Source organism: Cherax quadricarinatus, chromosome 19 (genome assembly GCF_038502225.1).
Source record: "Cherax quadricarinatus isolate ZL_2023a chromosome 19, ASM3850222v1, whole genome shotgun sequence".
NCBI classification, from domain to species: Eukaryota; Metazoa; Arthropoda; class Malacostraca; order Decapoda; family Parastacidae; genus Cherax; species Cherax quadricarinatus.
The window spans coordinates 23,145,179-23,168,583 of record NC_091310.1 but is presented as its reverse complement, the minus strand read 5'-3'; the positions used below and the strand labels follow the sequence as shown (position 1 = coordinate 23,168,583).

The window sequence follows — 23,405 nt, the reverse complement described above, 5'->3', positions numbered from 1 at the left end:
GGAAGCAGACAAAACCACTCTGGCTACAAGGGGGAGGGGAGGGAAGGGCGGCGACAAACTTCTCTGTTTAGTTAGGGAAGAAGCCTTATAAAAGTAGGGGATGAGGGAATCAATTAGTAGTTAGTTTGTAAGAAGTGTTGGGGGGATGGGGAGGAGCAGACGTCATTAACTATATGGGTGCTGATGATGCGAACTTTCTGTTTTAAGAAATAAAAATATACATAAAGATAATTCTTACTATTGAACAATACAAGGGTACTTAATTCACACAAAGCTAGAGAACATACAACGACACTCACATGATCACTTACAAGAACGACACAACTACTTGACAATGAGACTGAGTATAATGAGAGTTGAGTAGGTAGATGTTGGCGCTTCAGGTGAGGGACCCGGGACCAGACTCTGCTGGTCATCAGACAATCCTTCAAAATGCTTCGCCAAGGACTACACTGCTAGTCAGTCTCATGGTGTAAAATGTATTGACAATGGGATCACAACGTAACTACTTGTAAAATAATGTTATCACTGGCAAGCTTCTTTTAGTTCAGTCTACTTGTTTGGGGAGAGGGATTAACCTGGATGTTAAATGCTATATTAAGGGACTGAAAGAAGGAAGACATAAATGACAGAGATTGGGCCATGTGCTTTCCACGTACCAAGCTACGCACAGGACGGCGTAAATAGCCACGTACAGGGCTAAGTACTGAGCTACGTACTGTACAGGATCAATCACCAAGCCATGTACAGGATCAATTACCGAGACACGTACAAGGTTAAGTACCGAGCCACGCCGAGGCCCACGTACAGGATCAAGTATAGAGCCACGTACCAGGGCAAAGATGAGAGCAGTCCGTCCTCTGCACCGCAAGACCCTGGCATGCAGCTCCGCCGTTGAGGGGCGTCGGTGCTGAGCAGGTGCGACTGCGACGCTGTGTCCCACGACCACAACGACTGCTGCACGACGTCCACGATGACCACGACGACCATGCCCCGTCCACTGTGAAAGGATAGAAGCGAAAGAACATTATACATAGTCTCGGGAATAGTGAAATATCTGACGATATTCTTATCACCTAAGTTTTCAGGGATGCCTAATTTCGCTAAATAAAAATGACATCAATAGCTTTTTTTTTTATCTATGATTTACCTGTGACCCATTTCGAGAGTGTTCCTATTCTCGCGACCCGGCCTGGGACCAGACCTTTTCTCTGATTGCCTGGTCAACCAGGTTTTTACTATTGGTGAACCCCCGGCCCACATATCAAAGCCTGGATGATCTGGAGCATAGCAGAACTAGTAATCCAGTTTCCTTCTGAATACTTCCACACTTGCTCTGGCAGTATTTCTGGCATCTGCTGGAAACTGATTGAAGAGTCGAGTACGCATGCTGGCATGCCTTATTGTACCCGTGTTACATCTGTTTTACATTGGATCTGTTTTACAGTATTTTACAACTGTAGATTTCTCTTTCCCTCTGACATTTTTCCTCCCTTTGCTTTTCGCCTTCATCTATCATTCCCTCCGCCTTTTTCCTCCTGCCTTCGACCTACCTTTCTAATTCCATTTCTCTCCACTACCCTTAATCCTTTCTTCTCGTGCCTTCTCCCTTCACTTCTGCGATATTTACAAATAACCCAATTAATGTTCGTCTTATTACAATTAAATATAAGTCGATAAAGAGAAATAGATAAATGTAACACCATCATAAGACCGGAGTGACAAATTCCTGCGATTTTCTTATGTCACCAAGAGTAGTTTGTCACCGGTGAACACCAAGTTATTTTCTTCTGTCTGTTTGAAGACCTTGTTAATATCGTTTTTGTAATATTTCAGCTCCTTCCACTGTGGAAGCTCTGACGATCAATTCTGAATCATCTGCAAATAATGATACGAATCAGTGGCTGGTTAAAGGATTATGCCATGCTCAGACTAGTTTTGTCTTATTAACTAACACTGTGTGTTAGAAATCTGAATATTCATTTTCCTACCTTTCTTGGTGCACCTACTAATCTTACTTTATTGACGATCACACTATGGTCTAGACATGGAGTCTACACAGACCATGGTGTTACTAAAGGGCATAGAGTGATTACGCCTGAAACTTCACTTTTTGTCCAATGTTGATGCAGTCATCATGTGAGGTTAGCAGCAAACTAACATTAAATAGTTCTGAATAAAACTTTAGTGGCAGCTGAAGTACTAAAAAAAGTCTAATCTACAAGGTGACGAAATGAGGCTGTGAAGTGGCCAGGCAAGTTCACAGTTGACATGGTGAACTGAGGTGTTAGGAGAAAGTTCACAGTTGACATGGTGAACTGAGGTGTTAGGAGAAAGTTCACAGTTGACATGGTGAACTGAGGTGTTAGGAGAAAGTTCGCAGATGACGTGTTGAACTGAGGTGTTAGGAGAAAGTTCACAGTTGACATGGTGAACTGAGGTGTTAGGAGAAAGTTCGCAGATGACGTGTTGAACTTAGGTGTTAACAGTAAATTCACAGGTGGCTTAGTGTTCATATCATCATTAACTGAAAACTGTAATTCACTGTCACATTTTGCTGGATCCTTTACACTTATCAACGTTCTCTGCTGTCTTGCTTGTCGTACTGAATAATGTGGGCCACACTATTCAGTACCACAAGCAAGGCAGCAGAGAACGGGGATAAAGTTTAATTAAAGGATCCTTGTTCCCTCTTCCTTGTTCCCCCCTCCCACATCCCTCTCCCCGCCACCTCCAACATCCCTCTCCCCGCCCCCCTCCCACATACCTCTCCCCGCCCCCCTTCCACATCCCTTTCCCCGCCCCTCCCACATCCCTCTCCCCACCCCCTCCCACATCCCTCTCCCCGCCCCCTACCACATCCCTCTCCCCGCCCCCTCCCACATCCCTCTCCCCGCCCCCCTCCCACATCCCTCTCCCCGCCCCCCTCCCACATGCCTCTTCCCGCCCCCTCCCACATCCCTCTCCCCGTCCCCCTCCCACATCCCTTTTATCACCCCCTCCCACATCCCTCTCCCTGCTCCCTCCCACATCCCTCTCCCCTCCCCCCTCCCACATCCCTCTTCCCCGCCTCCTCCCACATCCCTCTTCCCCGCCTCCTCCCACATCACTTTCCCGCCCCTCCCACATCCCTCTTCAACGCCGCCTCCCACATCCCTTTTCCCCGCCCCCTCCCACATTCCTCTTCCCCGCCCCCTCCCACATTCCTCTTCCCCGCCCCCTTCCACATCCCTATTCCCGCCCCCTCCCACATCCCTCTTCCCCCCCCACATCCCTCTCCCCGGCTCATCCCACATCCCTCTCCCCACCCCCTCCCACATCCCTCTCCCCACCCCCTCCCACATCCCTCTTCCCCACCCCCTCCCACATCTCTCTTCCCCGCCCCCTCCCAAATCCCTCTTCCCCGCCCCCTCCTATATCCCTCTTCCCCGCTTCCTCCCACATCCCTCTTCCCCGCCCCCTCCCACATCCCTCTTCCCCGCCCCCTCCCACATCTCTCTTCCCCGCCCCCTCCCACATCCCTCTTCCCCGCCCCCTCCCACATCCCTCTCCCCGGCCCATCCCACATCCTTCTCCCGGGCCCATCCCACATCCTTCTCCCCACCCCCTCCCACATCCCTATTCCCTGCCCCCTCCCACATCCCTCTTCCCCGCCCCATCCCACATCCCTCTTCCCCGCCCTCTCCCACATCCCTCTTCCCCGCCTCCTCCCACATCCCTCTTCCCCGCCTCCTCCCACATCCCTCTTCCCCGCCCCCTCCCACAACCCTCTTCTCCGCCCCCTCGCATATCCCTCTTCCCCGCCTCCTCCCACATCCCTCTTCCCCGCCTCCTCCCACATCCCTCTTCCCCGCCTCCTCCCACATCACTTTCCCGCCCCTCCCACATCCCTCTTCAACGCCGCCTCCCACATCCCTCTTCCCCGCCCCCTCCCACATTCCTCTTCCCCGCCCCCTCCCACATTCCTCTTCCCCGCCCCCTTCCACATCCCTATTCCCGCCCCCTCCCACATCCCTGTCCCCGCCCCCTCCCACATCCCTGTCCCCGTCCCCTCCCACATAACTCTCCCCGCCCCTCCCACATCCCTCTTCCCCGCCCCTCCATCATCCCTCTTCCCCGCCTCCTCCCACATCCCTCTTCCCCGCCTCCTCCCACATCCCTCTTCAACGCCGCCTCCCACATCCCTTTTCCCCGCCTCCTCCCACATCCCTCTTCCCCGCCTCCTCCCACATCCCTCTTCACCGCCTCCTCCCACATCCCTCTTCCCCGCCCCCTCTCACATTCCTCTTCGCCGCCCCCTCCATCCCTCTCCCCCCTCCCACATCCCTCTTCCCCCGCCCCCTCCCACATCCCTCTTCCCCGCCTCCTCCCACATCCCTCTTCCCCGCCCCTCCCATCCCTCTTCCCCGCCCCCTCCCATCCCTCTTCCCCGCGCCCTCCCACATTCCTCTTCCCCGCCCCCTCCCACATTCCTCTTCCCCGCCCCCTCCCACATCCCTCTCCACGCCCATTCCCACATCCTTCTTCCCCGGCACCTCCAACATTCCTCTTCCCGCCCCCTCCCACATCTGTCCCCGTCCCCTCCCACATCCTCTCCCCGTCCCCTCCCACATCCCTCTCCCCGCCCACTCCCACATCCTTCTTCCCCGTCCCCTCCCACATCCCTCTCCCCGCCCCCTCCCACATCCCTCTTCCTGCCCCCTCCCACATCCCTGTCCTCTCCCACATCCCTCTTCCCCGCCCCTCCTGCATCCCTCTTCCCCGCCCCTCCCACATCCCTCTTCCCCACCCCTCAAACATCCCTCTTCCCCTGCCCCCTCCCACATCCCTCTTCCCCGCCCCCTCCCACATCCCTCTTCCCTGCCCCCTCCCAAATCCCTCTTCCCCTGCCCCCTCCCACATCCCTCTTCCCCGCCCTCTCCCACATCCCTCTTCCCCGTTTCCTCCCACATCCCTCTACCCAGCCCCCTCGCATATCCCTCTTCTCCGCCCCCTCGCACATCCCTCTTCTCCGTCCCCTCGCACATCGCTCGTCCCCGCCCCCTCGCACATCCCTCTTCCCCGCCTCTCCCACATCCCTCTTCCCCGGCCCCTCCCACATCCCTCTTCCCCGCCCCCTCCCACATCCCTCTTCCCCACCCCCTCCCACATCCCTCTTCCCCGCCCCCTCCCACATCCCTCTTCCCTGCCCCCTCCCAAATCCCTCCTCCCCGCCCCCTCCCACATCCCTCTTCCCCGCCCTCTCTCACATCCCTCTTCCCCGTTTCCTCCCACATCCCTCTACCCAGCCCCCTCGCACATCCCTCTTCTCCGCCCCCTCGCACATCCCTCTTCTCCGTCCCCGCCCACATCCCTCATCCCCGCCCCCTCGCACATCCCTCTTCCCCGTCTCTCCCACATCCCTCTTCCCCGCCCCCTGCCAATCCCTCTTCCCCGCCCCCTCCCACATCCCTCTTCCCCACCCCCTCCCACATCCCTCTTCCCCACCCCCTCCCACATCCCTCTTCTCCACCCCCTCCCACATCCGCCCCCTCCCACATTCCTCTTCCCCGCCCCCTCCCACATCCCTTTTCCCTGCCCCCTCCTATATCCCTCTCCCCGCCCCCTCGCACATCCCTCTTCACCGGCCCCTCCCACATCCCTCTTCCCCGGCCCCTCCCACATCCCTCTTTCCCGGCCCCTCCCACATCCCTCTTCCCCACCTCCTCCCACATCCCTCTTGCCCGCCCCCTCCCACATCCCTCTTCCCCGCCCCCTCCCACATCCCGCCCCCTCCCACAATCCTCTTCCCCGCCCCCTCCCACATCCCTCTCCACGCCCACTCCCACATCCTTCTTCCCCGGCCCCTCCCACATCACTCTTCCCGCCCCGTCCCACATCCCTGTCCCCGTCTCCTCCCACATCCCTCTCCCCGTCCCCTCGCACATCCCTCTCCCCGCCCCCTCCCACATCCCTCTTCCCCGGCCCCTCCCACATCCCTCTCCCCGCCCCCTCCCACATCCCTCTTTCCCGCCCCCTCCCACATCCCTGTCCCCGTCCCCTCCCACATCCCTGTCCCCGTCCCCTCCCACATCCCTCTCCCCACCCCCTCCCACATCACTCTTCCCTGCCCCTCCCACATCCCTCATCCCCGCCCCCCCACATCCCTCTTCCCCGCCACTCAAACATCCCTTTTCCCCGCCCCCTCCTACATCTCTCTCTCCGCCCCCTCCCACATCACACTTCCCCGTTTCCTCCCTCATTCCTCTTCCCCACCCCCTCGCACATCCCTCTTCTCTGCCCCCTCCCACATCCCTATTCCCCGCCTCTCCCACATCCCTCTTCCCTGACCCCTCCCACATCCCTCTTCCCGCCTCCTCCCACATCCCTCTTCCCGCCTCCTCCCACATCCCTCTTCGCCGCCCCCTCCAACATCCCTCTCCCCTGCCCCCTCCCACATCCCTCTCCCCCGCCCCCTCCCACATCCCTCTCCCCCGCCCCCTCCCACATTCCTCTTCCCCGTCCCCTCCCACATCCCTCTCCCCGGCCCATCCCACATCCCTCTCCCCACCCCCTCCCACATCCCTCTTCCCCGTCTCCACCCACATCCCTCTTCGCCGTCCCCTCCCACATCCCTCTTCGCCGCCCCCACCCACAACCCTCTTCCCCGCCCCCTCCAACATCCTTCTGCCCGCCCCCTCCCACATCCCTCTTCGCCGCCCCCTCCCACATCCCTCTTCCCCGCCCCCTCCTACATCCTTCTCCCCGCCCCCTCCCACATCCCTCTTCCCCGCCTCCTCCCACATCCCTCTTCCCCGCCCCTCCCACATCCCACTTCCCCGCATCATCCCACATCCCTCTTCCCCGCCCCCTCCCACATCCCTCTTACCCACCCCTCTCCCACATCCCCGCCCCCTCCCACATTCCTCTTCCCCGCCCCCTCCCACATCACTCTTCCCTGCCCCTCTCACATCCCTCATCCCCGCCCCCCCACATCCCTCTTCCCCGCCACTCAAACATCCCTCTTCCCCCGCCCCCTCCCACATCCCTCTTCGCCGCCCCCTCCCACATCCCTCTTCTCCGCCCCCTCCTACATCCTTCTCCCCGCCCCCTCCCACATCCCTCTTCCCCTCCCCCTCGCACATCCCTCTTCCGCGGCCCCTCCCACATCCCTCTTCCCCGCCAACTTCCACATCCCTCTTCCCCGCCTCCTCCCACATCCCTCTTCCCCGCCCCTCCCACATCCCACTTCCCCGCATCCTCCCACATCCCTCTTTCCCGCCCCCTCCCACATCCCTCTTCCCCACCCCTCTCCCACATCCCCACCCCCTCCCACATCCCTGTCCCCGTCCCCTCCCACATCCCTCTCCCCGCCCCCTCCCACATCACTCTTCCCTGCCCCTCTCACATCCCTCATCCCCGCCCCCCCACATCCCTCTTCCCCGTCACTCAAACATCCCTCTTCCCCCGCCCCCTCCCACATCCCTCTTCTCCGCCCCCTCTTACATCCCTCTCCTCGTCCCCTTCCACATCCTTCTCCCCGCCCCGTCCCACATCTCTTCCCCATCCCCTCACACATCCCTGTCCCCGTCCCCTCCCAAATCCCTCTTCTCCGCCCCCACATCCCTCTTCCCCGCCCCTTCCCACATCCCTCTTCCTCGCCCTCTCGCACATCCCTCTTCCGCGGCCCCTCCCACATCCCTCTTCCCCGCCCCCCTCAAACATCCCTCTTCCCCGCCACCTCCCACATCTCTCTTCCCCGCCCCTTCCACATCCCTCTTCCCCGCCTCCTCCCACATCCCTCTTCCCCGCCCCCTCCCACATCCCTCTTCCCCACCCCCTCCCACATCCCCGCCCACTCCCAAATTCCTCTTCCCCGCCCCCTCCCACATCCCTCTCCCCGGCCCCTCCCACCTCCCTCTTCCCCGCCCCCCACATCCCGCTTCCCCGCCCCCTCCCACATCCCTGTCCCCGTCCCCTCCCACATCCCTGTCCCCGTCCCCTCCGACATCCTTCTCCCCGCCCTTTCCCACATCCCTGACCCGTCCCCTCCCACATCCCTGTCCCCGTCCCCTCCCACATCCCTCTCCTCGTCCCCTCCCACATCCTTCTCCCTGCCCCGTCCCACATCTCTTCCCCGTCCTCACACATCCCTGTCCCCGTCCCCTCCCAAATCCCTCTTCTCTGTCCCCACATCCCTCTTCCCCACCCCCTCCTACATCCCTTTTCCCCGCCCCCTCGCACATCCCTCTTCCGCGGCCCCTCCCACATCCCTCTTTCCCGCCCCCTCAAACATCCCTCTTCCCCGCCTCCTCCCACATCACTCTTCCCCACCCCTTCCACATCCCTCTTCCCCACCCCCTCCCACATCCCTCTTCCCCACACGCTCCCACATCCCTGCCCCCTCCCACATCCCTCTTCCCCGCCTCCCACATCCCTCTTCCCCGCCCCCTCCCACATCCCTCTTCTCTACCCCCTCCCACATCCCTCTTCTCCACCCCCTCCACATCCCTCTTCCCCACCTCCTCCCACATCCCTCTTCCCCACCCCCTTCCACATCCCCGCCCCTCCCACATTCTTCTTCCCCGCCCCCTCCCACATCCCTTTTCCCCGCCCCCTCCTATATCCCTCTTCCCCCCTCCCACATATCTCTTCCCCGCCCTCTCGCACATCCTTCTTCCCCGGCCCCTCCCACATCCCTCTTCCCCGCCTCCTCCCACATCCCTCTTCCCCACCCCCTCCCACATCCCTCTTCCCCACCCACTCCCACATCCCTCTTCCCCACCCCCTCCCACATCCCCGCCCCCTCCCACATTCCTCTTCCCCGCCCCCTCCCACATCCCTCTTCCCCGCCTCCTCCCACATCCCTCTTCCCCGCCCCCTCCCACATCCCTCTTCTCCACACCCTCCCACATCCCTCTTCTCCACCCCCTCCCACATCCCTCTTCTCCACCTCCTCCCACATCCCTCTTCTCCACCCCCTCCCACATCCCTCTTCCCCACCCCCTCCCACATTCCTCTTCCCCGCCCCCTCCCACATCCCTTTTCCTCGCCCCTCCTATATCCCTCTCCCCCCCCTCCAACATCCCGCCTTCCCCGCCCCCTCGCACATCCTTCTTCCCCGGCTCCTCCGACATCCCTCTTCCTCGATTCCTCCCACATCCCTCTTCCCCGCCCCTCCCACATCCCTCTTCCCCGCCCCCTCCAACATCCCTCTTCCATGCCCCCTCCCGCATCCCTCTTCCCCGTCCCCTCCCACATCCCGCCCCCTCCCACATTCCTATTCCCCGCCCCCTCCCACATCCCTCTCCACGCCCACTCCCACATCCTTCTTCCCCGTCCCCTCCCACATCCCTCTCCCCGTCCCCTCCCACATCCCTCTTCCCCCGCCCCGACCACATCCCTCTTCCCCGGCCCCTCCCACATCCCTCTCCCCGCCCCCTCCCACATCCCTCTTCCTGCCCCCTCCCACATCCCTGTCCCCGTCCCCTCCCACATCCCTCTCCGCGTCCCCTCCCACATCCCTCTCCCCCCCCCCACCCACATCCCTCTTCCCCGCCCCCTCCCACCTCCCTCTTCCCCGCCCCTCAAACATCCCTCTTCCCCCGCCCCCTCTCACATTCCCCTTCCCTGCCCCTTCCACATCCTTCTTCCCCAGCCCCTCCCACATCCCTGTCCCCGTCCCCTCCCACATCCCTCTCCCCGCCCCCTCCCACATCCCTCTTCCCCGGCCCCTCCCACATCCCTCTCCCCGCCCCCTCCCACATCCCTCTTCCAGCCCCCTCCCACATCCCTGTCCCCGTCCCCTCCCACATCCCTGTCCCCGCCCCCTCCCACATCCCTCTTCCCCGCCTCTCCCACATCCCTCTTCCCCGCCTCCTCCCACATCCCTCTTCCCCGCCTCCTCCCACATCCCTCTTCGCCGCCCCCTCCCACATCCCTCCTCCCCGCCCCTTCCCACATTCCTCTTCCCCGCCCCCTCCTACATCCCTCTCCCCGGCCCATCCCACATCCCTCTCCCCACCCCCTCCCACATCCCTCTTCCCCGCCCCCTCCCACATCCCTCTTCCCCGCCCCCTCCCACATCCCTCTTCCCCGCCCCCTCCCACATCCCTCTGCCCCGCCTCCTCCCACATCCCTCTTCCCCACCCCCTCCCACATCCCTCTTCCCCGCCTCCTCCCACATCCCTCTTCGCCGCCCCCTCCCACATCCCTCTTCCCCGCTCCCTCCTACATCCTTCTCCCCGCCTCTCCCACATCCCTCTTCCCCGCCTCCTCCCACATCCCTCTTCCCCACCCCCTCCCACATCCCCGTCCCCTCCCACATTCCTCTTCCCCGCCCCCTCCCACATCCGTCTCCCCGGCCCCTCCCACATCAGTCTTCCCCGCCCCCACATCCCTCTTCCCCGCCCCCCCTCCCACATCCCTGTCCCCGTCCCCTCCCACATCCCTGTCCCCGTCCCTTCCGACATCCTTCTCCCCGCCCCCTCGCACATCCCTGTCCCCGTCTCCTCCCACATCCCTGTCCCCATCCCCTCCCACATCCCTCTCCTCGTCCCCTCCCACATTCTTCTCCCCGCCCCGTCCCACATCTCTTCCCCGTCCCCTCACACATCCCTGTCCCCGTCCCCTCCCAAATCCCTCTTCTCCGCCCCCACATCCCTCTTCCCTGCCCCCTCCCACATCCCTGTCCCTGTCCCCTCCCGCATCCCTGTCCCCGTCCCCTCCCACATCCTTCTCCCCGTCCCCTCCCACATCCCTCTTCCCCGCCCCGTCCCACATCGCTCTTCCCCGCCCCCTCCCAGATCCCTGTCCCCTCCCACATCCCTCTCCCTTCCCACATCCCTCTCCCTGCCCCCTTTCACATCCCTCTCCCCGCCCCTCCTACATTCCTCTCTCCGCCCCCTCCCACATCCCTCTTCCCCGCCCTTCTCCCACATCCCTCTTCCTCGCCCCCCCTCCCACATCCCTCTCCCTGCCCCCTCCCTGCTCCCTCCCACATCCCTCTCCCCGACCCCTCCCACATCTCTCTTCCCCGCTCCCTCCCACATCCTTCTCCCCGCCCCCTCCCACATCTCTCTCCCTGCCCCCTACAAACATCCCTCTTCCTCACCCCTCCCACATCCCTTCCCCCCTCCCACTTCCCTCTTCCCGCCCCCTCCCACATCCCTCTCTCCGCCCCCTCCCACATCCCTCTTCCCCGCCCTTCTCCCACATCCCTCTTCCTCGCCCCCCCTCCCACATCCCTCTCCCTGCCCCCTTCCTGCTCCCTCCCACATCCCTCTCCCCGACCCCTCCCACATCTCTCTTCCCCGCTCCCTCCCACATCCCTTCCCCCCTCCCACTTCCCTCTTCCCGCCCCCTCCCACATCCCTCTCCCCGCCCCCTACAAACATCCCTCTTCCAGCTCCCTACAAACATCCCTCTTCCCCTCCCCCTCCCACATTTCTTCCCCGCACACTGCCAACTGTAGGGGCTCCGCGCTGTTGACAATCTCGTGAGCCTTTTACAAGCGCCATATTCAATCCTCATTTCCCCCTCTGATCCCTCAATCGCCGGCAAATAACAACTGCCGTCCACCCCACCAACCCAAACAACTGCTGTCCCTCGTCCAGTATATCTTGTTTCCCCTTGTTTCCAATCCCTCCTTCCACTTCCTTCCTCCAACCCCTTTTGGTTGACTTGTTTCTCTCACTTTCCCTACATCCTCACCTCTCCTACCTTCCCTGTGTCTACTGCACTTGTTGTCCTACAACTTCCTTTTTACTTTACTGTTTCACCCCCTTCAAGCTTCTTTCCACTCTCTAGGATTCCAATGCTCCACTCTTCACATTTCTTCCTCATCTTTCCCTATTCCCTTGTCTCTCCTCCCCGCAATCCTTTCTGCCCCCCTTCACACAATTCCTCCTTTCCGACAATTCATCCTCCCTCTCTCTCTCTCTCTCTCTCTCTCTCTCTCTCTCTCTCCCTCCTTCCCTCCTTCCCACAATCAGTTCTGTCTCCTCCACACAATTCCTTCTCCCCACTTTCCGACAATTCCTTCTCTCTCCTCCCCACAACCCCTTCCCTCCCCTCTCGTTGTGATTGACGAAGCCCAACTGGACCTTTGAAGCTAAAATTGAATCGGAGTTTGGGATGATGCCGATTGGCAAAGCGCCTGGCGGAACAGCGCTTGGCGGAACAGTGCCTGGCGGAACAGTGCCTGGCGGAACAGTGCCTGGCGGAACAGTGCCTGACGGAACAGTGCCTGGCGGAACAGTGCCTGGCGGAACAGCGCCTGGCGGAACAGTGCCTGGCGGAACAGTGCTTGACGGAACAGTGCCTGGCGGAACAGTGCCTGGCGGAACAGCGCTTGGCGGAACAGTGCCTGGCGGAACAGTGCCTGGCGGAACAGCGCCTGGCGGAACAGTGCCTGGCGGAACAGCGCCTGGCGGAACAGTGCCTGGCGGAACAGCGCCTGGCGGAACAGTGCCTGGCGGAACAGCGCTTGGCGGAACAGTGCCTGGCGGAACAGTGCCTGGCGAAACAGCGCCTGGCGGAACAGCGCTTGGCGGAACAGTGCCTGGCGGAACAGCGCTTGGCGGAACAGTGCCTGGCGGAACAGTGCCTGGCGGAACAGCGCCTGGCGGAACAGTGCCTGGCGGAACAGCGCCTGGCGGAACAGCGCCTGGCGGAACAGTGCCTGGCGGAACAGTGCCTGGCGGAACGGCGCGTGGCGGAACAGTGCCTGGCGGAACAGCGCTTGGCGGAACAGTGCCTGGCGGAACAGTGCCTGGCGAAACAGCGCCTGGCGGAACAGCGCTTGGCGGAACAGTGCCTGGCGGAACAGCGCGTGGCGGAACAGTGCCTGGCGGAACAGTGCCTGGCGGAACAGCGCCTGGCGGAACAGTGCCTGGCGGAACAGCGCTTGGCGGAACAGTGCCTGGCGGAACAGTGCCTGGCGGAACAGTGCCTGGCGGAACGGCGCGTGGCGGAACAGTGCCTGGCGGAACAGCGTCTGGCGGAACAGCGCTTGGCGGAACAGTGCCTGGCGGAACAGTGCCTGGCGGAACAGCGCCTGGCGGAACAGCGCTTGGTGGAACAGTGCCTGGCGGAACAGCGCCTGGCGGAACGGCGGTTGGCGGAACAGCGCTTGGCGGAACAGCGCCTGGCGGAACAGCGCTTGGCGGAACAGTGCCTGGCGGAACAGCGCCTGGCGGAACAGCGCTTGGCGGAACAGTGCCTGGCGGAACAGTGCCTGGCGGAACAGCGCCTGGCGGAACAGCGCTTGGCGGAACAGTGCCTGGCGGAACAGCGCCTGGCGGAACAGCGCCTGGCGGAACAGCGCTTGGCGGAACAGTGCCTGGCGGAACAGCGCCTGGCGGAACGGCGCCTGGCGGAACGGCGCCTGGAGGAACAGCGCCTCTCTACCAATTACACTAATTATTTTTTGTATTAATCTTTCTAATTTTAGTAATAAACTTAGCGAATACAGATTACGAACCTGGCACTGAACTTGCCAGGTTTTCGTATTCCGTTATTCCCAATTACATTTATAATTACAATCCTAATTATACAAATTAAAATTAAATATATCCTAATGTATTTAAACTGTGTTAATTTTAATTTATATTATTTATTGCTCATTTGAGTAAATTTTCCTGGTTTCAGGGAGAAGATGCTACTGGTCTGAGACCGAGCCGCGGGAGCAGAGATTCCCTGAAGTGTCTGCAGGTAGCCAGCAAAACTTGTACTGTCACCAGACTCATGACTACTTGTAGAGCTGAAATACTCATACATGCAAGTGGCTTTCTTTATGCTTAACCATACTTTATTACATGTAAACTATAGTTTGTATACTACACAAAGAAATAATATTTTGATTTGACTACCTTCAGATTCACGACTACCAATAAAGTTTGTAGAATGTCACCAGTCTCACGGCTGCCATTAAAGTCTTTACACTGTCGGTGAAATTTTACCCCTGTTACCTCATATATGTGGAACTCCAAATACTCAAGAAGAAATTATAATTATCTGAATATATCATCTATTGTCCCAGTGCCAATCACCAGGTTATCGTCTTTGAAAGGGACTTCAAAAAATGCAACTATGTCGTGTGAAAAAGGGCGATGATGTTCTGTTCAATGAAGCATGATCAAGTTCCTCTCCAGCAAGAACTAGAAGACTTAGTCCTGGACTTAGGTCTTATCACAATCAGTGCTGAGGTTTTTACATCTCGTCTCCAACAGCGGAATTTACTGAACCCCAGTTGGAAAATATCTACTTACAGACATCTTTAATGGATCACAGACTGACCAAATGTTGGAAACCAACAAAAATTGCAAAAGGAAAATGACTGCTGTTGGCAGAAGTGCCTGGCAAACATTTCAGCTTGTGGTGCCATGGGGTTCTGGGTAATAAGAATATATGCTACAAAGAGCTGCTTAGATATGATTAGACTGTATAGGAAGCCAGTTACAGAACGTCCCTGAAACTATCTGCACCTACTCTTGGATTTCTTATAGTCCAAATTTAGGAGTAGTGAGTGAATCGTAAAATGAAAGTTCGCCTCAGAACATCCACGCCAAATAAAAGAGCTGACAGAAGAGATGGGCTGAGGCCATAATGGATAACTACATCTGCAGTTTTAACATGAATATCCTCACATAAGCAATAAAAGCGTAAGGAATACTTGTCGATGTTAATAACCAACATGGAGAAACTCGGAAATAAAATTGGGCTGCATATTTCGATCCCTACTGGAGTCCTCGTCAGAAGATGAAGATTCCAGTTGAAGTAGAAATTAATTGACTTGCTTTATTTTCCGAATGTCTGTCTCTAAGAGGGTTATTAACACGAATAATCATGTTAAACAATAAGTAGAGCACTTAAAGTTCTCAACACTCTAGATCTGCTTGACCCATCTGGGTTTAGCATTCCCCTATGAATATTATAAAAGGTACTGAGACACTTGTACAATGATGATACAATGAGCACCACTAAAGATAAAACCTCTGTTCACAATGCTAATTTCAGTTTTGTCTTTGGTCCCAAATTTGAAACAAATTTAAAAGTATGATAAAAATGTAATTCAGAAATAACTGAGGATTTCATGTATAAAGATTATTTTCATTATGATTACGTAATTCATTATGAAAAATTACATACATAATTAGCATTTTGCCTTCTGACAAACTTTAGATAAAGTGAGAAAATAGATTGCTAACTTTCCATGATGTGAAAAATAAAACATACCAAAAACATCATAAAAAAAATAAGATACACAGATCTTTCACTAAATTTTGTTATTCCACGTCCCCTTAACTGCCCCGCCATGCCCCGTACCCCTCCCCCCCCGCCCCCCTCCCCTCCCAGACCAGCCACGCTCCCCAACCTTCCACGCCTCCTACAAAGCCAGGCCAATACCCGACCACGCCCCATACCCCTCTAAGCGCCAACCCCGCCTCGCCCATACCCCGCCACGCCCCCATCCCGTCCAGTCACACCCTCTTCTTGCCCCGAAACGCCCCCTAACTTGCCCCGTCACCTCACCTGGCCTCATCCACCGCTTCCCCTTCACTCTTCTAAGCCATGCTAGTTTACCCACCCTGTACTCTTTCTCGCCCAGCGCCATTCCCCACCAAGAGCTGTTCCTCACACACCCACTTCCCCGCCCCGTCTCACCCACTTCCCCGCCCCGTCTCACCCACTTCCCCGCCCCGCACGATTATCGAGGCTGCCACAAAGAGAGGGAGGCTTTCAAAAGCCTCACTTCATCGGATAATGAAAACCATCCCACATCACCCTGAACTCAGCAGATGGGATCCTTAGTGTTGGAGCTCCAAGCTTGTAGACTTGTACCATGCCAGATGACGAACACGAGAGAGAGAGAGAGAGAGAGAGAGAGAGAGAGAGAGAGAGAGAGAGAGAGAGAGAGAGAGAGAGAGAGACAGACAGACAGAGACACAGGGAGAGAGAGATACTGACTGATTTATGTAAAGGAAAGATCTTTGAGGGGGGCGAGTTTGAAGATGGAGACTGTCTACCTGGAGGTCGTTCGGGGAGGTCAATGCCCCCATGACCCTCTCCTCGACCAGGCTTCTCGGTGGATCAGGGCCTGATCAACCAAGCTGCTAATGCTGGCTGCGGGCAATCCAACGCATGAACCACAGCCTAACTGATCAAGCAATGACTTAAGGTATCTGTCCAGTTCCCTCTTGAAGACAGCGAAGGGTCTATTGGTAATTCCCCTTACGTATGATGGAAGGCTGAACAGTCTTGGGCCCTGGACACTTACTGTGTATTCTTTCAGTGTACTCACGGAGCCCCTACTTTTCATTGAGGGTATTTTGCACAGTCTGCCTAGTCGTTTGCTTTTATAGGGAGTGATTTTTTTATGCAGATTTACGACCAGTAACTCTAGGATTTTTCAGGTGTAGATTATAATGTGCCTTTCTTGTCTGCGTTCCAAGAAATACAGGCCAAGGGACTTCAAGCGTATCCAGTAATTAAGGTGCTTGATTGAAATTATACTTGCAGTGAAAGTTCTCTGTACATGCTCTAGATCTGCAATTTCCCCTGCCTTGAATGGTGCTGCTAGTGTACAGCAGTAGTCCAGCCTAGAGAGAACAAGCGACTTGAAGAGGATCATCACTGGCATGGCATCCCTTGTTTTGAAAGTTCTCATTATTCATCCTAGTCATTTTCCCCGCAGAAGTGATAGTGACACTGTTGTGATCCTTGTAGGCGAGATCCTTTACACTACTTTTCCGCTCTGTGTAGTTAGAGTTTGCTTTATACTCAGTTATAGCTATATTTCCCTCAAATTTTCCATAGCAGAGTAACTGAAATTTGTCCTCACTGATCATCATATTGTTTTCCGTGGCCCATTGGTTTATGTCCGCTTGGAGATTTACCGCGTCCTCATTGGACGACACTCTTACGAAGATTTTAGCATCTTCTGCAAAAGAAGAAACGTTGCTTTAGTTTACATTTCTGTCTATGTCTGATATGAGGAAGAACAGATTGAGGGCGAGTATAGTACCTTGTGGAACAGTTTTTCACTGTGACAGCCTCCGACTTAACTGTTTATCATTATTACTCTGTGTTCTATTGATTAGAAAGTTGAAGATCCATCTGCCCATCGGTCACTACGAGGCTTAAGGGACAGGTTCACCCTATGCGGCGCGTAGATAAGAAAATAAATCGAAAAAATGGAAAATGAGTTTTAACCCAACTGCTTGGAGAGAGGATCATGGGTGCTACAACTAACGACATACTGGAAAATGACAGTTGAGTACAGTTCAGGGCATTTAATAACGGAAACATTTCGCCATGAGCGGCTTCATCCACTCGAGGCGAAACGTTTCCTTTAATAAATGCCCAGAAATGTTCACAAATGTCCTTCCCATAGTTTGTCGGTGCCACCATACCATTAACAACTAACGACATTGTTTCAGTGACCGCACTCACACCCTGCCTTGTATTTAGTGGAATCCGATATTTGCAAACGCTTGTCCAACCAGTTTTAAATAACTTTTTTTAATTTACAGCTTCAGAGTGCAGTCTGTTTCATTGGTTTATAACTTCAAAATCACTGCAAACTTTTTGCATTGGTAAACCACCTAACACTTCATGTAACTCTTCGTGTTTGTTAATATGTTTATCGTCAAAATGAAGGTTTGAATGAGGTCTCCTAGCCCGGGTTTCTAAAGGCGAACTCAGTTAATGCTTTGAGTCTGTCTAAATGGGGAGCTTTCTTAATGAAGGTATGGGTTTCAGTGGCCTTTTTCTACAGCCTTCTTCCTTCATCTTACCTACTTTTCATGTATTTGGGGATCAAAACTGGAAAGAAGCTTCAAGATGAAGTCTTGTGTCAGTATTGTTAACACCTGGTGTTTTGTACTCCAAATTTTCTGGCTGTAAAACGCAACATTAATATCGCGTCACTATCTCTGTAGCCGGTTCTTCTCCCTCCGCAGCTCGTACTTTTGATCAAGGTCTCAGGACCGATACGTTTTCTAATAACAATGTCCTAGTATTTGCTCAGGCGTCCTTAATAAAAAGAACTTGTCGGTATCAATTATCGGAGTTAATACCATTATGCATTCATGTCTCTCAATACTTTGTACTTGTCCACGTAGAAACTGAACTTTCATATCTCCAATCACGGCGTCAATCTTGTTTCATCCACAAATTTTAGTAACTTTAGATATTAATAGTTTCAAGATCATCTTAGTACATTGTGAGGATTAGACAGATCAATTCCAGATCACTTCACCAGAGAGAGAGAGAGAGAGAGAGAGAGAGAGAGTGAGTGAGAAAAATAGATGGCAAGTAACATTTGCACCTGAGAAAACACAAATGATGATGATCTCTAGGCACCATGAGGGTAATGCCGGTGCAGTAGTAAGGATGAATGGGAGGGTGTTGGCACCTGGGGAAGAAGTTGATATCCTTGGGGTGAAATTTGACTCTAAACTGACCATGAAAAACCACGTTGTAAATCTTGCAAACAAGGCAGCCAGGAAGCTTACAGCACTTAGCTGTATCTCGCATCTGCTTGATAGCAGGGGTTGCAAGATTTTGTACGAGGCACAAGTATGCTCACACCTTGAGTATGCTCCACTTTCTTGGTTCGCCTGCTCCCCCTTCTCATCTGCGACTGCTTGACAGAGTAGAGAACAGAGCAAGACGTCTCATCTCTCGCCTGGACCCATCCTGGATAGATCTGTCATTTCAGCAGAGCCTTCAACATAGGAGGGATGTGGGTGGCCTTACTGTTATGTACAAGGCCAATATTGTCAAAGTACCACACTTGGATCCACTTCGAGGACAGCGTGAAGCAAGCTTCTATACCACAAGACGGGCAGAAAGCAGCAACTTCTCCAGAACATCACTCCATCTGAGATCATTTATTCCCAGGATAACTCGAGTCTGGAACACATTCGTACAGTATTATGATGTTAACGAGATAAAGTCAGTCGATCAGATGAAAATGCTGGCCCACAGATGGCTCCAACTTCATCCTGTATGTTTATAACAATAAAAATGCTTTCAAATGAGCTGATGTAGGTAACAGCTTTTAGCTTGTTAATAAAGTTAGGAATCCTTAACTTAACCTTGTCAAACCTTGTGTAAGAGAGAGAGAGAGAGAGAGAGAGAGAGAGAGAGAGAGAGAGAGAGAGAGAGAGAGAGAGAGAGAGAATGCATACACTTTGTGCTGCCAATGTTAGTCAGCAGTTCTATTGTAAGTCACGTGTATGTTCGTGATGCCTCCTCTGCCAAGCAGTTTCCTTCCCTTTTTTTCTAATGATGAACTCATTCAGCACTTCAGATAGTTTTCCATGTTTGAGCTTGTCGAAGCCATTCATTGTCTTCAAGGTTTGAATGAGATCTCTTAGACTCTATTTCCTAAGAGAATATAAAAGGCTAAATGCTTTGAGTCTTACATAAGTGTTTCTCAGTGATGGTACGAGTTTGGCAAATCAACTTTGTCAGATCCGATGTAAATGGTTTAGAAAACCGACAAGTTGAAGATTGAGACACTTGTGCAACATCTGGTAATCATTATTAAGCAAACTTTTCCGTAATAAAGTTTCCCAAATGTCTAATTCATCATCACATCATGTCCTCTCTAATGTATCCTCGTCCTTTATGTAATCTGGAGACCAAAATCGGAGGGCATATTCAGGCTGTGGCGGAACAAGTGCATTATGAGGAGTCAGTGTGGGTAAGGTTAGGTAAGGTTTGTCAGGAAACAGGACAAGTGCTTCCTGACGCGGATCTCAGTCATCTGATGACCTGCAGTTCGAACATTTGGTCATCTGATCGAGGCCTTCCACCCCATTAAAATTTATGGTTATATGCTGGGTCAATATGGTGTCTGGTGTTTTGTGCTCAGAGTTTATAGCTATGAGACTAACATTTTGTTGGCCTTGCTAAGAAATTGGTCGCTTATGGGTACTGCGAGGTTCTTTTCTTCACCTGTTTCGATAAGTTTGTTGACAAACGAGAGAGAGAGAGAGAGAGAGAGAGAGAGAGAGAGAGAGAGAGAGAGAGAGAGAGAGAGAGAGAGAGAGAGAGAGAGAGAGAGAGAGCATGAATGGGGGTGGGGGAGGAGGTAAAGGTGAAAAGCAAACATAAAAGAGAAACAGACATCGTCATAGAACGAGGAATTGCAAAGTCATTAACAGATTGGTCCTCTTTCAGATTCAATAGCTGACCCCGCCTTCCCGTCCCACCTCCTCCCACACCCTTTTCCCTCAAGTTCCACTTGCCTTCCCTTCCCCTTCCCTTGCCGCACCCACCAGACCCTTTCCCCCAAGTGCCACTCGAAGCTGGAAGAGCAAAGGGGCAACCAAAGGGAGGAGTTAAGGAGCTGGAAGGGGAGTTTCATACAAGAGTTTCCATTTACCTAAGAGATAGAGTTTAGACCCGCAACCTTCACTTGTGACAGCCATCTGTCGCACAGTGGCCAGTCGTATGTAGGGAGGAGGGGGAGACGGAGAAGAATAAAGGAAAGGAGAATGTAAGGAGGAGGAAGAATGGGGGATAGAGAAGAGTGTAACTGACACGGATTAGCTAATGAGGAAGAAGCGAGAAGAGATAAGACGTAAAATTGCCGTATCTCGCATCTGCTTGACAGTAGGGGTTGCAAGATTCTGTACGAGGCAAAAGTACGCTCACACCTTGAGTATGCTCCACTTTCTTGGTTTGCCTGCCCCTCCTCTCTCATCTGCGACTGCTTGACAGAGGGGAGAACAGAGCAAGACGTCTCATCTCTCGCCTGAACCAATCCTGGATAGATCTGTCATTTCAGCAGAGCCTTCAACACAGGAGGGATGTGGGTGGCCTTACTGTTATGTACAAGGCCAATACTGTCAAAGTACCACACTTGGATCCACTTCGAGGACAGCGTGAAACAAACTTTTATGCCACAAGACGGGCAGAAAGCAGCAACTTCACTCTGGCTGTACCCTTCTCCAGAACATCACTCCATCTGAGATCATACATACCCAGGATGACTCGAGTATGGAACACATTCGTACAGCATAATGATGTCAACGAGATAAAGTCAGTTGATCAAATGAAAATGCTGGCCCACAGATGGCTCCAACTTCATCCTGTTCCCTACTTGTATGTCTCATAACAATAAAAATGCTTTCAAATGAGCTGATGTAGGTAACAGCTCTTAGCTTGCCAATAAAGTTAGGAATCCTTAACCTGTAAATAGCCTGTTAATAAAGCTAGGGATCCTTAACCTTGTCAAACCCTGTGTAAAAGAGAGAGAGAGAGAGAGAGAGAGAGAGAGAGAGAGAGAGAGAGAGAGAGAGAGAGAGAGAGAGAGAGAGAGAGAGAGAGAGAGAGAGAGAGAGAGAGAGAAAGAAAGAGAGAAAACCTTAAGAAAATAAGAAACGGAGGTAGAAGAGTTGATCAAATTGCAGAACTAGAGAATGTACAGAGAACCTTTACTGCACGTATAAGTTCCATCAAACACATTAACTACTGGGAGCGCCTGGAAGCACTTGACTTGTATTCACTGGAGCGCAGGTGAGAGATATCATAATCTACACCTGGAAGATTCTGGAGGGACTGGTCCCTAATATGCACACAGCAATCACTCCATACGAAAGCAAAAGACTTGGCAGGCGATGCAAGTTACCCACAGTGAAAAGTAGGGGTGTCACTGGTACACTACGAGAAAACGCAATTAGTGTCCGGGGCCCAAGACTGTTCAACAGCCTCCCACCAGCAATAAGGGGCATTACGGGAAGACCCCTGGTTGTCTTCAAGAGGGAGCTGGACAGATACCTAAAGACGGTGCCGGATCAGCCGGGCTGTGGTTCGAACGTTGGACTGCGTTCGGCCAGCAGTAACAGTCTCGTTGATCAGGCCCTGATCCACCGGGAGGCCTGATCGTGGACCGGGCCGCGGGGGCGTTGATCCCCGGAATGACCTCCAGGTAGACTCCAGGTAGACACATCTTCCAAAGCAGAGGTGAACGTGAAGGTTATAACGGCGTAAAGTACACGCGTAATTCAAACCACCAAACAACAAGGGATTTAAAAATGTCTCACAGGAAGTGGAAGAACTCGTTGAAACCCGCCCGAGGGTTCCTTAATGTCTCTAAACACAAGATTCACCCACCAACAGTGTGTCGTTCTGCCCCCACTTCCCCCTTGCGTGTATTTTATAAACAAAGGAAGATGAATAAAAACGTAATAAACCGGCTATAAACTCCGTTCTGTTGTAATTCCCGGAAAAAGGGGAAAAAAATATTCGAAAAATGCGTCGCGCGCGCGCATTTTTGCTAGACCGAAAACAGTGGCGTTCTTATAAGCTCCACTAGGATTCAGAATCCGATTCGTTCTTATAAAGTAATCCAGTCATAGCCAGATTACCTCAGCTAAGAAAGCTGAAGTAATCTACTCAGCTGTCGGTGATTTTCTTCCTCTCTTAATTTTCCTGAAAAATATTCTAAATTTATATAAAAAAATTAAGAAAAAATGCAGGTTCTTATAAGCCTGGCAAGTGAGAGGTGGAGTAGGAAGGTGTGGGAGACATGGGAGGAGTGGAGAGATAGGGAGAGAAAATGGAAGTAAAAAGGAAAACAGGAACAGGAGACAAACACATTTAGGAGAAAGAGAAGAAACAATAGGTGGGTGGGAACGGGAGGATGTGGGAGGACGCGGAGGATGAGGAGATGGAGGAGAAAAAATGAGAAGGAAGAAAAGGTGGAGGAGTATGGACCAAGGCTCCCACAATACTTAGACCAAAATACTTTTCTAACTGTTATTGGTGCTGGCGGGGCTGCCACCATCCCCGGCAAGACAACACGATACTGGTGCTTTGTTGGGAGTGGGAGGGGGTGGAGAAAGGGGAGAGGGGCGGTGGGGAGAACGAAGTGTGAAAGAGAAAGGGGAGAGGGGCGGTGGGGAGAACGAAGTGTGAAAGAGAAAGGGGAGAGGGGCGGTGGGGAGAACGAAGTGTGAAAGAGAAAGGGGAGAGGGGCGGTGGGGAGAACGAAGTGTGAAAGAGAAAGGGGAGAGGGGCGGTGGGGAGAACGAAGTGTGAAAGAGAAAGAGGAGAAATCATAGAGGTTGAGAGAGAAGATGAGGAAAAGGCTGCACTTCATAGCTGCTGGAAAAGAGGCTGCGTAGGTTCATGTACAGCAAATGTCTCGATTCTCCTTCGAGTCGAGAGACTTCAGAGAAGGTACATCATGACTGTCACAATTATTAGATTAAAATGACAAAACGGAGGTTCTGGAAGGAAATCAAAATTCATCACAGATACTGGGCAGTAAACAAAGTAAAATCTGCTCTTAGTAAAGTAAAAAAAAAAAAGTCATGGTGCTCCCATGTAACCTCGCACCATCCTGTTGCAGTCGATTTAAGTCGCTTCAATTGAACACAGAAAAATTGCAAACATGTATCACCAAA

At 54.1% G+C, this 23,405-nt stretch overlaps 1 protein-coding gene across 1 annotated transcript in view; it reads right to left on the bottom strand.

Moving 5' to 3' along the window:
• The window catches only part of LOC128688250 (netrin receptor UNC5B), an 812,793-nt gene that overhangs the window by 25,442 nt on the left and 763,946 nt on the right, over positions 1-23,405 (bottom strand). The window contains exon 7 of the mRNA XM_070086825.1: positions 833-1,000. Within this exon, the coding sequence (XP_069942926.1) occupies positions 833-1,000 (168 nt within the window). The remainder of the gene's footprint in view (positions 1-832; positions 1,001-23,405) is intronic.